Source organism: Alexandromys fortis, unplaced genomic scaffold (genome assembly GCF_014885135.2).
Source record: "Alexandromys fortis isolate MF-2015 unplaced genomic scaffold, M_Fortis_MF-2015_v1.1 scaffold_102, whole genome shotgun sequence".
NCBI classification, from domain to species: domain Eukaryota; kingdom Metazoa; phylum Chordata; class Mammalia; order Rodentia; family Cricetidae; genus Alexandromys; species Alexandromys fortis.
Window position 1 is genome coordinate 4,704,189 of NW_026067984.1, and position 14,934 is coordinate 4,719,122.

Here is a 14,934-nt window from a genome sequence, read left to right on the forward strand (position 1 = left end):
TTGGGGAGAGGAGCTGGGGAAGCACTTATCTGAAGTCTTGAAAAGCTCATCCAGTAAAGAAAGCCGGGCACACGAAGGAAGCTTCGCTTTTAGTTCCAAGCTCCCTTCAGCGGGGGCAAAGCAGAAAAGAATGGGTGCTACTTAGTTTCTGCTTGTTGAGAGAAGGGACATATTTTTTTCCCCCAGGAACTAAAAATGAAACTCTAGAGCAGGTTTCTCAGATTTATTTTTACTGTCTAAAAACCCCCTCAACGTCCTAGCCAATGCCGAGTTCTGGACCGTCACCACGGAGACTTGGGTACTTCTAGGGTGTAGCCCAGGGCTGAACTCTGCTAAGTTACCCATAATAGCTCTAATGTAGGTGTCCACCCTAGAAAGGCCCACTGTTAAGAAATACCATCACAAAAGCAAATTTATTCACTTACTCATTTGCCCTCAGGTGCTGCGGTCAGTCTGGAGAAGATAGAAAGTCCCTGTCCTCGGGAAGACTAGCAAATCACAGAGGGACGTCAACTTTTGAGGCCAGCCCGCCGATATCCCGCCTTATCCCCGATGCTGCCCAAGGGTCCACTGGACTCCAGCTCTGGTAGCCAGGCTGTCATCTCTGCCTTGGAAGGAGGCAAGGGCTGGGATCTGCGTCTGGTCAAAGGAGCAGCTCCACAGATGCCAGACCCCAAGCTTCCTTTCTTCTCAGTGTTGGGCGGCCGTGAGCAGCAGCAGCAAGCAGGTGTGGCAACACTGAGTGGCGCCCTCCATTGTTCCTTTGTGGTCTTGGGTATTGGAACCCTTGGCCCTTGGTGACAGCAGAGTTACCGTACACTCAGTCCTGGGCCTGCGATCCTTCTGATTCTGAAGATATGACATCTCCCTGGAATCGTCTGAGAGACCAGGGCCTGCGCATTCTCTTCTCTGGCCCCTGAGAGCCCCTTCACCTTTTATAAGCGGTCTTCTCTCTCCTGTCAGCTCCCCACTTCTAACCGAGTGAGAACAGTCACGCACCACGCAGCACAGTGTGCTGGATTCCCATGTGGTGTCTTCAAGACCTTTAGCTGTCCAATGGGAACAAGCTGTGCGCATGCACACACAAACGGTCCATCGTGCCTACAGAACCAAGCCAGAGTCACTGCAACTTTGGCGGATGCTTGTTTAGCTGTAAAGCTGCATTGCCTGTTGAAAGCAGGGACGGCAAGACCCCTCCAGGCCCCAATGTTGCAGCGCTGGGGGGCAGCCTAGGAAAGCCCTTGGCTGCAGACTCCCCGACTGAGCCTAAACAGCCTGCTGTTGGGGTCACAGACGATGAGAGGGAGAAGGAACGCTCACACTCATCACACCCATTTGTTTGACCAGTCACAGATGTTGGCGCAGAACCAATCACAATTGTGGGGGCTTGTGTTTCGGATCAGACATGGTCTTGTCCCCCCTCCACCAGTCATAATAGTCCCTCTACCAGGGGAAGAGATCCACCTCTGGTCAAGGTGGAAATGGTCCAGGAGGCTTAGTCCTCTGTGGAATGTTCAAGATCACTAGTGCTAACATAAGGATGGGCCAAGCAGGCTATAAAAGCTATAGTCCTTTCGCTCAGGGCAGCTTAGCCAGCAAGAAAGGGTTCGGTACTTGCTAATTAGAGTATCAAATTGTCCTGTTGCGTCTTTGCTTCCTTATAGAAAATGAGCTTTGGAAGCAGTGTTTGTTGGCAGCAAGTAACAGGAGTTCCAACGGTTGTTAAAATAATACCTAATACATGCTTCAATAATACCTAACCCATGCCCAGAGCCCAGGGAGAAGTTATCCCCGGCGTCTGTCTCACAAGGAATCAGCTCCCTAAATGACCAGCAAAGAGCGTGGGACAAGGGCTGGCAGCAGACAGAGACTCCACAGAGCAGCTGGATTTGACAGGAGGAAGCTGGCCATGCAGGGTCAGGTGCTGCCCCTCCTAAGGCAGGGAGTAAGCCAGTCTCATCCCCTACCCGCTCTCCCCTCCACACTGAAGCTTTCTGCACACGCGGGGGTTTATTCTTCTCTCCTTGCTCCGGCCATTACCCCCACCTGCTCTCTCTGGCATGTCTTTGGTTCTGGGGCCTTCCTTGGTTTCCTCCTCTCCTTTCAAGCTGCCTTCAAGAGGGTTTACAGCCTCTGCTGCTGTCAGTAACTTTGTCTGAGGGCCTGCTCCTGATTAGTAAGTACCAAGGAGCTGCCTGCCCCTTCTCTGGAGACAGAAAAATGGTCTGAAAAGCAAAGCTTGTGTTTGTGTGGGTGTGGGTGTTTGGGAGCGTGAGAACACTGTAGACATATGTGAGTGCACATGGATTGATCATAGAAGGCCGAACATGCAGATGGCGATACTAGATCATATGGGCAAAAGCACTCGGACTTTGGACTTGCTACAGCCTGGGAAACCTCCCTGTTGTCTCCAGCAGCCAATTCAGAAGGCAGCCTGCTACAAAGTTGCAGGAAGGTCACCATCTGACAGAGACCCTGGTGTTTATCCCACTGTCTGATCCTGAAGAAGCCAAGGGCTGACTGTTTACCAGTTGCGGAAGACAACAGCCTGAACTTGCTGTAGTGTCTCTGGCCAACAGCCTTCCACAGAGTCTGCCTGCATGCTGCCTTCTATTTGCTGCACCGGGAAGCTTTCCCAGTCCTGGCCTGTCTAAAAGTTTCTGCCAAAGATAGTAGCCAGCTCCCTTGCTAGAACGAGCTTGGAATTAATTGGCTACTGTTTGTTCTTGTTTGTTCCATTCCATGGTGTGTAGGAATGTGTGTGGAGGGGGAGCTTTGATGCATTTATGAGGACGTGGGGGGTGTGCACAAGCATATATACACCTGTGTGTGGTGTGTGCTCCACTATGTTTGTTCATGAGTGTGTGAGATAGTGTTGCATATTTATAACACTACATGAGGGGTTGTGTGTGTCCGCGCGCACACGCGCGTGTGCTTGTGTACATACCTGAGTATGTTGGCAAGAATACAATTTGGGCAGAAGGGGCTGTGGACAGAAAGCTGGCTGGCATTCACAGCGAGAGCTTCATGCATCCCAACTGAGTCCTTGGGCTTCCTCATTCTCTGTAGTCCATGGAGTTAAGTCAGGACACAAACAGAAAGCAATGGCATCAGCAGGGACTCTCTTCTGTAGATTGAACGGCTGGCTGGAAAAGCCACTCTCTGGGGAAGGGAGTCAGCAACCTTAGAACAAAAGCTAGAAGCTGGATCACCTCTGGGACTCCTTGAGCCTCGGGGGGGGGGGGTGAGGCCTCGGGAAATCTTCTAGACACCATGACCCTTTGCTTCTTGCTGTTCCACAGCCATCGACAGGCACCTGCGGGCCTGCCAGTCACAAAGATCAGTGCCTGGGGTGAAGACTGAGGCCCTGGCTTCCCGCTGAGTGTGTATCAGAAGGTAACCCGAGACCTTGGCAGTCGCCAAGTAAAATGAGAACAAACAGGCAAATAGCCCCTACCTGCCACACAGTCCCTGGTGGTTTTAGCTGCAGTGGGTCGATCTCTGGGGTGTTCCCACTTTCCGATCAATAATGGTATTTCTCTCCCTTAGATCCACTGCCTCAGGCTGAGGGTCTTGGAGAGCAGAGGTCAGAAGACGACAATGACATGCTGTGCAGGGTTTCTCTGCAGTCTGGCTCTATGTGGCCCATCATCCTAACAGAGTAACTCTTGCCTACCCAGGAATGACGCATAGCCTGTGTGTGGGACCTAAGCTGTGTGGGGGACTGACCGACAGCCTTGCCTTTGTCCAATGCGAGCATCAGCCTAAGAACCAAAGCTGTGCTTCAGAGGATGGCAATGGCAAAATGCAACTCGGAACACCCGGGTCCAGGGTCTTCTCTTTTGTAGTCATGTGACACAGCTGAAGAAAAACCTACTCCACTGGAACAATTGCCACCCAAACCCTGCGCGGTGGTGGCTTGGAGCCAAGGGCCTACTGACTCTCAGCGAGCCTGCGATGAGTGAGTGATTCCTTCTCTGCTGCTGTAAGACCGCTCACCGGCTCATCTCGAACACATCTATTTTTATTTGCGTTGTTTCTGAAGGGCAAAAGGTGTGGTGTGTCAAGAGGGGCTTTTATAGTCACTTTAAGGCATCGAAATGCCAGCTGTAAGTCCATGAACACACTGGTTGTCGCGTGAATCACCGAGAACTGAGGTAGACTCAAAAAAGCTGTGGACCAGAGAGCAAGTTCATGGCTGTGTCCGTGGCTGAGGAACCCCAGCCCCAATCGCCCAGCAGCTCCCCTGAGACAGGATGGGAAGGAGGGTGACAGGGCCTTAGAGGAATCTGACGCTTGCCTCTTATCACAACAAATTCCGTAATCAGTGGTGTGCCTAGGTGCTAATCCACCTAAGGAAGGGCTCCAAAGCCTTCAAGCCGCCCCAGTATGCAAAAGACCCTCCCTCCTTCTTCTCTGTTTCCATTGGGTAGCTATTCTAGCTTTATCCTAATCCTATGCAATCCTGTTTTTCTGGTTAACAGCTCGGCAGAAAAATGCACTGTCATGTAGAAGAAAGGTCAGGCCATACAGGTCCATGTCCCACCTGCACCTCCCATGTGCAGAATCTTCTTTGCAAGGATATTTCTCCCAGGGAAGCAAGGCTCAGTATTGTCGGTAGGTCCAAATGGAACCTGTGTGACAGATGAATGAGCCTGGCTTGTTTGAGAGCAACGGACTGGCTGTTTTCTGCTGTCCATTCCAACAGCGACTAGGTGTGTGAAGTTGTTTAAATTGAAAATTAAGTTTACTTCATGTCAAAGTGCACTTCGCACGAGGCTCGGTCCGGTACACACTACACGATGTGGCTAATGGCTATTACCAGACAGCGCTGACTTCAGGCATCAGCACTGAGTTCAGGTCAGTGCTATCCAAGGCTCTGGACAGTTCCAGAGATCCTCCAGAGAGATAGGCAGACTTTCCAAGTCAGACCGTCTTTGTGGTCCAGGCTCCCTCCCGATGCTGAGTGACACCTGAGCAACGGACTCGGTTCTCAGGGACAGAAAGGTGGAGGCCCAGACTCCCGAAGGCTAGGGAGGTGCTAACTGAATCAGTGCTGGGCGAGCAGCTACTCTGTTGCAACCCTTGCCAGTCTGACAGGCTCCTGCAGAGTTACATCACTTCCTAAAAATCAGGCAAACACCTCTCCTTCAAGTGAGCACCGACCCAAAGGAGCAGGAAACAGGAAATGTGCGCGTCGGAGGGCGGCCGGGGCTCCGCAGCATCCTGAGCGCAGGCGAGCCAGCTGACATGACCGCGCTGTGCATCGCCCTGGTCTCGGCCCTAGGACTGGCGCTCGGTCACTCCGACCAGGGTAAGCGACCTCCTGCTGGGAAAGAGGATAACGAAGCCTGTGGGTGCCAACAGCTACGGAACTCTTTCGGGCAGGGTCCCACTCAGAAAGCCTAATCCTTTTGGTGAAATTTAAGAGCGAAGAAAATTAAGTTTGTTTGGGAGGGCAAGTCTGGAGGGCGGATCTTGCGTTCATCGCGCCCTCTCGCTTCTTCCAAACCCCTGGCTATCTTTGCCTTTTATGATCCCTGTAATTAATCAGCTTTACAGGGCATATTAAGAAAACCATAAACTTTTTGGCAGTTCGTGGAAAAGAATGTTCCAGTCTGCTAAAAGACAGAAGTAATGATTTCGCTTTAATAGCTGAGAGCTCGGCTGGTTCCAAAAACCTCCTTGTGGGAGGGAGGGGAGCAGCTAGGGTATGGAACTTAACTCTTGGCGAGGATGTGGGGAAAGATGTAAATGGAAAGGAGTTACCAGGAGCCCGGTCGTCCACGCTCTAACATCCAGGTAATTCTTTGATCTGGTTTTCTTTGATCTTGGTTCCATAGGGGATGTTTCCTTCGCACCCGCGCCCATTGTTACTCACGAACATTTTTAGAGGCTGATGTGATGACCAGGAGAGACAGTACAATATCTCAACACTCTAGGCTGAGCAGCCGTTGACTGGCTCTCGTGGCTGTTGCTACAACAAACTCTCTCACTTGCATCTGTTGACTTTCCCTTTGCAAATACACGTGCAGCCCATGGTTTCTGAGGCTGGGTGGAAGAATGCCTGCTTCTAGGGAAGGGCTGTGTCTAAAGCAGAAGGAAAATGTGCTATTGTTATTTAGATAGAAGGGTGACATCAGGCACTGAAGTCACAGAGACCGAAGCTCTCTAGAGGTTAGAGGTTGGTGGGTATGCCTCCCAGCCTCTCGGCCTCCCTTGCAGGACACTCTTTAGGTGCTGTGCCCTAGTGTCTGAAGTAGCACGGGAGGGGTGGGTGTGTTACTTTCAAAGTGAGACCAGAAGTCCATACTTGTTTTGTGCCCTGTGCTTTGGAGCTGGGAGGAAGCTGGAAGGAGCCTTGAGGACTTGCAGAAAAAAAAAATCGCCTTTTATTTGTCTTTGACTTTCCTAAACTCTGTCAGAGCTTAGCAGACACTAGGAACTCAGTAATTGTTAAATTGCTAATTACTGAATTACTAAAGCCATCCCTGGAATACCTATGAGGCTGATCTTTAAGAAGCACAGAGTCCCTGAAAGCAGAAGTCAGAGAGGAAAGTGTTGTTGCACTACTGTGCAGAGAGCATCTTTAAGCGTGCTGCCTGGACCCTGCCTGCATCCCCATCTAAAAGATGCAAAAATACGACTCACAGAGAGCTAGATAATAACAGCAGCATATTAGGACATTAGTCCAGGGAAAGGCTGGTCCGCAAAAAGCTTAGTAATCTGTGCATATCCTTTTGAGCCAGTGCTGCTTAAGAACACGAGTTAGATTAGTTTTAATTTACATATTTAGTTATTAAAAATAAAGTATCTGTGGATGTTTAGCAGAAAAATCCAACCTCCTGGACAGTACCGCTCTCTTTAGTGCAAGCATCTTCTGAGGTCCACCCCCAAACAAAGCGTTTCCAGCAACAAACAAGCAAGGTGACATGGTGCAGTTGCAGGAGGCCGGCCTCATTCCCTGTGGGTCAGCCTGCCTTCCGGTGGACAGGCTGGTTCAGAATTGAGAACCGTCTCAAGTGAAATTATCCCCGGAGAAACAAGCAGGAGGCAAGAAGGAAGATAGGTTTTCTTGGATCTTGACCAAATTGATGACCACAGTTGAAAAGAAGTCTCTACAGCTGAGGCCAGTGTAGGATCTTCCGAAAGCTGGAACTGAGGTCTGTAGAGAGGAGGACCCATCTTTGTGTCTCTGAATATTAATAACGGGACTGGATTTGATGCTTGTCTACAGGAAAAGCAACGTTGAGAGTTGAGTTTACTGTGGGCTGCTGTAAAAGGGGGGGGGGGAAGCAGGAGCTGGAGTAGAGGCAGAGTGAGCAGAGATGCTGGGGACTAGCTTGTGAGTTAAGAGCAAGAAAAAGACCAGGATGCTAGAGCTGACCACTAGCTTTGGGGTGTGGGAACCCGGAGAGAAAGAATGGCCTGCGCACAGCTGAGATCTGACTCCAGGGTCTCAACACCCTTAGAGATATAAAGCTACAGCAAAAGAAAAGAGAGGAAAGAGAGGAGAGGAGAGGGAGAAGACAAAGAAAAGAATAGAGGAAAAAAGATGCATACTGATATTGATGCCTGTGACCCCAGCAGGGTGTGGTGGGAACTCAGAAGGACTAAGGTCAGTGCTTAACTGGGCCATAGCGAGAGACCCAGCCTCAACAATAATAGCAACAAAAACAACAGCAAACCAAATAGGGGATGGGGCTTAAAAATGTCTACAGCCCCAGATTCCAGGAAACTGAGGAGGGCCTTCAGGATGCGTGCGGTTCTGGGAAGATGCGTGCCCTGTACTTGGCTGTTACTGTTTGCACCACCCTCGCTCAAGTACGGCCCACGATGTGGAGAAACAGGAACTTTGCAGGGCCTCTCTGCAGCTTTACCCGCCCACTGAGCTTTTGATTTTAGTGATCATTATTTGCATTTCTAGAAAGTCTGACATATGTATGTTTTCCTTGGTTTTTACTTAAGCTTGGCTGTTTGCACCTTGTGTTCACCTTGTGTCTGCTGCTATCCACTGGATGGTTTTCTTCTACCATTTATATAGACTGAACCTTGCTGCTTGCTGGACACAGCTTCCCGGTCATGAGGAAAGTCTTGAGTGCCCTGAGGGTAGAGTCTGGCGTGCAGGGAATGGCTTGCCTGGCTAACTGAACTCCAGATTCTCTCCACCAACCCCTAACTCCTGGAAAGTGCAGCATCCTCCTCTGTAGTACACACTGGGAATGAAGCCGCCGCTATGTTGAGCTTAGAGGAGGCTATGGCTGGACCTGGGGCTTCACCTCAGCTGTGGGACAGGCAGACAGTGGGACTCAGTCTCTGGGAGCTGCACGAGGAGGGTGTAACACCCCTGGAGAGATGTAAGCCATCAAAACAGAACTAAAAATGGGGCCAGTCAATAACCAGGAGTAATATAGGGACAGGGAGGTGGCCAGAGAGAAAGATAAAGACAACTAAGCCAGATTGAAGGTCTGAAGAGACCTGGCTTCCACAGGGTCAGGGCTGTCCCAACTGACACTGAGTGCTGAATATTGTTATCCACCCTGACGTGACTCTTTAGGTCATGGCCTGGTGGGTATAGCTTTAACTTTTGTTTGTTTTGTTTTGTTTTTGTTTTTCGAAACAGGGTTTCTCTGTAGCTTTGGAGCCTGTCCTGAAACTAGCTTTTGTAGACCAGGCTGGCCTCGAACTCACAGAGATCTGCCTGCCTTGGTTTGGGAATGTCTCTGTTTTATGTGAATTATCCCCATCTTCCTTTTTCCTGCTTCCTCACCTGGTTGTCATTTCTAGAAACCAGATCCCAGTGGTTGCCGAGGTTTGCCAATAGGTTGTTTTTGTGCCTGATTTACTTAAACGTTAGCTTTACCCTTTCTAAAAAATTGTTCGCTTATTTATGATTGACATCGCCAGATTTAGAAAATAAAAACGAGAGAACCAATTACATGGATCTCAGATAGCAGAGCCCAGAGCTTAAAGCGTAGACTAGACTGGGGTTCAAACTTGTGATTTTCCTGCCTCAGCTTTCTGAGTGCTAGGGTTGCAGACATGCACCTCTGTGTCCAAGTAAGGATTTCGTATTCCGTTCTATGTAATGTTAACCTATTAAAGACTTGGCAAGTGTTATAGGCTAGAATGGCATTCCAGGGTATAAAGAGTGGCCAGGTAGCCCAAATTGCAGACTTGCCAAGTGAAAACCTCAAACAAGAGTCAGCCTTAGGTTAAATAAAAGCAAGCTTCCTGAAAAGGAAGAAATAACAAAATACTTGAAATGAAAAAGGCATTGGCTTGGGTCTCCCGCGTGCTCGATCAGACTCCACGCTTGACGGCGGCTTCCGTACTCCCATCCTGGATTGCCTCAGCTGACTGTGTGCTCTGGTTACCTCTTCAAGACAGGTGTCAGGGCAAACACCCTGAGTGATCACCATCATTGAATACAGATGATCAGACCCAGAGAACTGCAGAGTAGCCAATGAAATCAACAACGCCTCTGCACCAGAGGGGAGGAACCGCGTGGCCTTCACGTGTGAGTGTTCACCCCGGGGCACGAGAGCCATGAGCAACCTTTCCTCACATGGGACTTACAGCTTTGCATTAAGGGTTTGTGGCTCCAGCTTTTGTTTTCTCAGTCCAGGTTGCTTTGGAAAGAAAACCACCCTCGGGCTCTGTTTCTGTGATGAGAGGCACACCACATGCTCCCAGGAGGAAAGTTTTAGGATGAGGAGGGTAGCCAACCTGGTAGCCAGGAAACGAGTGACTGACAGTGCCACCCCAGCCCCACCTGCCCTCCGTGGAACCCAGTGCCTCCTGCATGCTTTCCCGTGGAGTCGCAGTCCCAGCCCCATGGGCCTATTTGACATTTCCGTCAGTCATTCCGTCTGTAAGCAGCTGTTTATACCAGACTCCCAGGGGCCAGGAGAGCACTGAACAGCCAAGAGCAGACCATAGAGAAGTTCGTGGTGGGAATAATTCCAGGTGATAATTGTTTTTTGTAAGATAGGGGCTTCTCTGTGTAGTGCTGGCTGTTTTAAAACTCACTCTCTAGCCTGGCCTCGAACTCAGAGATCCTCCTGCCTCTGCCTCCTGAATGCTGGGATTAAAGGTGTGCGCCACCACCACCTGGCATGGATAATAATAACTTGGCACAGCTTTATGGGCAGAGAACTCGGAAAGGGCAGGGCATCAGTGGTCGTGTCCTGCTTGGCACTAGCATCTGTGTGTGTATCACACACCGTCCACCCCTTCACAACCAGGCTGGTACCCAGGACGTCTGGTATGACCATTTGTCCCAGTTTTGTTTCTGGCCACCCTACCATCAGGTTGCACAAATACCGAACAATTAATTTTTTAAAAAGTTACTGCTAGAAAAGCCTCAACAGCTTAATAATGTATATATACATTCACTTCGTTCCTAAGTCTCCTTTCTGCATGTGGTCAATAAGTCTGTCATCAGGAGTAGTGGAAAATTAATATTTCGTCCACTTGTTTATGGTTTAGCTCAGTAGGTCTCAGCCCAGCAAGCGTATTTACCAGAGTAACTAGGAAGATTGTAAGAAACACAGTTGGGCCTAGGGCTGTCGCTCGGCAGCGGATTGTGTGTGCTGCAGAAGACTCCAAAACACACGCCCCGTTATCCTGGCTACATCTCTAGATAGCATCAAATAACCCGTGAAGCAGAGGGACAGTGACAGTTGGGGACAGCTGGTCATTATTGACCACAAAATGGAATTATTCAGGCCACAGCCTTCAGATCAGATTACTGTCTTGGGAGCTAACTGAAGCCCGCTACATGGTAACACAGGGCACACTACATGGTAGAGCGCTACACGGTAACGCTGGGAGCACTTCATGGTAACACTGGGAGCACTATATGGGAACAATGGGAGCATTGCATAGTAACGCTGGGAGCACTTCATGGTAACGCTGGGAGCACTGCATACTAACACTGGGAGCACTTCATGGTAACACTGGTGCACTACATGGTAACACCAGGAGCACTACATTGGAATAGTAGGAGCACTGCCTGGGAACACTGGGAGCACTACGTCCGAACAGTAGGATCACCACATCGGAACACCGTGAGAAGTACCCAGCAATCCATGGTTTATGAACCTTCCTACCTAGTTCCAACCACTCTAGGCTCGAGCCACCATGCCATGCCGTCTGCAGACCTCTTTGGGAGGTGCAGGTTCTAAAGCCAGGCTCACACCTCTCAGACTTAGTCAGCAAGGGGAGTGCTCTGCGCTTGCCTTGTTTCTCCCCTAACGTATCCTGGCCAGCATCTCCAGGGGCTCCGCCTTCAATGAAGACCTTGAGTCGTTGTTCTTTGCTCATAGGTTGGGTACGAGGCTCCCAGGACCCGAGTTTGGATTCTTGTCATTTTACAGAACAAACAGTAGAACAAGAGCAAGTTGAGGTTGCCCAAGAGAGGGTTAGAAGTGAGAGACCTTAGAGGTTGGTCTTAGCCTTGGCTGTGCCCTGGAGTCCCCAGAGCACCAAAGCCTTCGCCCCAGCCTCTGATATAGAGACCATGGGTTGGGGTGAGATCGGGCTTTTACGTGCCCCAGCAGGGGGTGGATGTAGTGATATTTCATTTGTATTTTAATAAATAAAGCTTTCGTGAAGTCCAGAGAGCAAAACAGCCAGCCACTGGCTCTTACCTCTACCTCAAGTCAAAATGGCGATCCTGCCTCCAGGAATCTCAGAGTGAGGCTATGTTTGAGAGCTGTTTCCTTCTGTTTTATAATCCTCTCTAGTTCTGGGATTGAAGTTTCTATGACAAATTAGTGTGGCTACTGAGATTAAAGGTGTGTATCACTACTGCCTGGTCTGTAAGGCTGATCAGTGCAGCTGTTTTATTCTCTGAACTTTAGGCAAGCTTTATTTATTAAAATACAAATGAAATATCACCACAGGAGGAGGGCTGTGTGGTCGAGGCAGAACTGCCAGAGGTACCCTTAGATTTTAGTTTTAGTTTTGTATTTTAAAGTTTGTTGTTCAAAATAGAATCTCATGTAGCCAGGCATGACCTTGAACTTGTGATGCTCCTGCCTCTGCCTCCAAAGAGCTGGAATTGTAGCTTCTCCAGAGCTGAAGTTGCACCCAGGGCTTCATGCTCTGCCCCCTCAGTTTTCTGTTCTTTTTCCTTTTCTACTTATAACGCAGATTGGGTTCTTCCCTCTTTGCTCACTTCTCTATGCAGATGTCAGGGTGACACGTAGGTGGGAGTCTTGCATTTAGTTTCTTTGAGCATCCTCAAGTCACATAGATGGCCAGTCACTCCAGAGCAGGAGAAAGCATGGGACGCCGGGTGTACGTTGTTCCGTTTCATTGTCCGTGTTCTAAGTACCGAAATCATGTGGGCACACCCTCTGCCCGGTCAACAAAGGCCAGCACAGGGGCCGGGCGGACAGCATCTCAGGCTCTCCCGAGTTAGGAAACATTCTCTTATCAGCGCTTTATTTCACAGGACCTCAGCAGTGTGGTACTCTGTCGGTTGGTATAAAATACACCCCCATTTCAAAACCAAGGGGGACTGGGGTGTCACTCAGCGGTAGAGCATATGCTCCCCAGCACCCCAGAGCCAAACGGCCTTCATTCCCCAGCTCTCAGTACCAACTACACAGCACAGCAGAACCACAAAACCTAGATCTCCGTTACACATTTGTTCCACTTTCAAAAATGAGAAGTTAACTGGCTTGCTCCACCAAGAAGCAAAGTCATTTCCACTCAGTGGCCGTCCTCAACATGGTGACGAAGGCTCACATGTGACTTGGTTGCTGGAGCTTCTAGATCCCATCTCATTTCGTCCCCCACTCATGAAGATTTCCCCCAGGGTCCTCGCCAGGTGTCTGCACTGTGAGTCCCAGATGTGTTGGCATGGATACGGTCAACGGACCCTCCTAAGTGAGCCTGGCGACTTGGGGCTCAACAGTCAGATGAAGAAATGTAGCTTCACTTCGTCGTCAAGTGACTGATGGCTCCTGCCCCCTTTCAGTGAGCAGAGAGAGAAGGATGAAACGGAAAAGCCCTGGGAGGTTTGTGACGGGGTCCACTTGAGATGACCGCGACTACGCCGCCTCAGAAACCTCTTGATAGCCCCGCAGACAGGCGCGGGTGATCTCCACAGGGCCTTCTGCACGGCACGCGTTGCCTTAGGATTTCTTCTGCCATGTGCTTACTGACACCCCTCCTCCCCACACCCATCTGTACTCACCCCACCCCCAGCTTCGCCAGCTTTATCCCCATCCCTATCACTCACGTCCCGAACGACATCCAGCGTTAGACTATAAAGGAGGAAAGGGGGACTCCTGGGGGACAGCTAAAAGCAAACAAGGAAAGAGGATGGCTAGGAGACAAAGGCAGTATCGGTGTGCCACTCCAGGGCCTGGAAAGCACAGCGTTGGTACAACACATGTCTGCCTTCAATGATGCTATGAGAAGGGCAGGTGAGAAGGCCTTTTCGGGGGTACTCTCAGGGAGCAGGTTCTAAAAATGGAGAAAACTCTTCTCAGGTCCCTTGGCTATGAGCACAGAGCGGGGAAGTCCTGGGTGCACAGTGTGTCTGAGGCCGAAAGGAGAAAAGCTGTAAGCCCTGGGGAGCTTAGCCCCTGCGGTGCCCACAGCTGGACTCACTTCCTGAGTATCTCGCATCCTCCACCACTGGTGCTAGGCCCTATTGCTGTGAAAAATGTCACCGACATTCCCAAAGCACAGGCCAGTGTTCCTTAGAGAAGACTAGAGTTTGTTGAGGTACCTAGAGGCCAAGTCGTGGTTTATGGGCTCCCCCATGCCCGTTGGGTTCAAAGCCTGTTGCTCAATGGCTGTGGGAGAAAAACAAGACAACACTCGAACACTTTGGTATTGAGGGCATGCACCACCACAACCAGCTGCTCACATTTTCAAAATGAAAAACAAACAAGCAAGCAAAAGGAATCCCTCGTGCATCGTCAGAATGTAGGCGGAACAACAGGACCCGTTCCCCAGGGAAAGACATTCTCGCCCATTCGTCTGCAAAGTGTGGACAGGAAAGATCCACAGGTCAAAATAGATGACAGGAGTGGGTGGGTGGGTGGGCCCTGTGTCTGTGGGCGTGGGGTTTATCCTAGTGCGTGGCACACACTAAGCCTTCCTTCAGCCTGTTTATTGTTATTTATTGGAGGGGTGGGTGCTGTTCATGAGGTTACGTCTGGCTAGGACAGGGGGAGAGCTATGGGAGGTTGTTATGGGAGCCTCTCAAAGCGTAGGCCTGCAGATTAAAGATGCAAAAAGCAGAGAGAGAGGGGGGGAGGGAGGGAAGCATTTGTAGAAGGGTCGCCTCCAGCGTTGACTCCATGTTCAATACACTCCCAGCTTGAGCTTCATTGAGGTCTAACCAATACTCCATGTCACGCTGAACGGGAAAGTCAAGTCCAGTGGACCACGTTCACCACCGAACACATCTAGGATGTGGTTAAAACTCACGGGAACCGTGACATGTCGGCCTGTCTCCACGTCATTCTCCATCTTGTTCATGTTCAGGCACCGAGGATGAGTTAGAGCACTCAGGATACAGCACCACAGAAGAAGACAAGACGGATGAAGTGACAACCAGCGCTTTGACTCTGGTGAGCACGGAAGTGTTAACTGCAGATACGAATTCTACACACACTGATGAGCCCCCAGACCCGCAGGAGTTCGTGCTAATGGTGGCGGTCCCCCTGGCGGCGCTGGTCATTCTTTTATCTGTGGTTCTCCTTGCTGTCTACCTTAAAAGCAGGAGACACAAGCAAGGTAGGTAACTCCTGCATTTCCGTTTTGGGATGACGACTTGACACCTCAACGAGCTGCCAGAAACAATCCGCTTTCTCCTTTTACGCAGAGCCTTCTAGCCAAGGATCTCAGAGTGTCTTGCAGACATGTGAGTATCTGCTTGGTGCCGGCGGGGGGGGGGGGGGGGGG

At 50.2% G+C, this 14,934-nt stretch overlaps 1 protein-coding gene across 5 annotated transcripts in view; it reads left to right on the forward strand.

Moving 5' to 3' along the window:
- Positions 1-4,646: 4,646 nt before the first annotated feature.
- The window catches only part of Tmem154 (transmembrane protein 154), a 32,125-nt gene continuing 21,837 nt past the window's right edge, over positions 4,647-14,934 (forward strand). For 4 of the 5 annotated variants that reach the window (XR_007594746.1, XR_007594747.1, XM_050158848.1 and 1 more), the window contains exons 1-3: positions 4,647-5,314; positions 14,515-14,766; positions 14,855-14,893. Coding sequence is in view for 3 of the 5 variants with exons in the window: in XM_050158848.1 (XP_050014805.1) it covers positions 5,251-5,314; positions 14,515-14,766; positions 14,855-14,893 (355 nt within the window). In the remaining 2 variants the exon portion in view is untranslated. The other variant, XM_050158850.1, reaches the window with a different exon arrangement.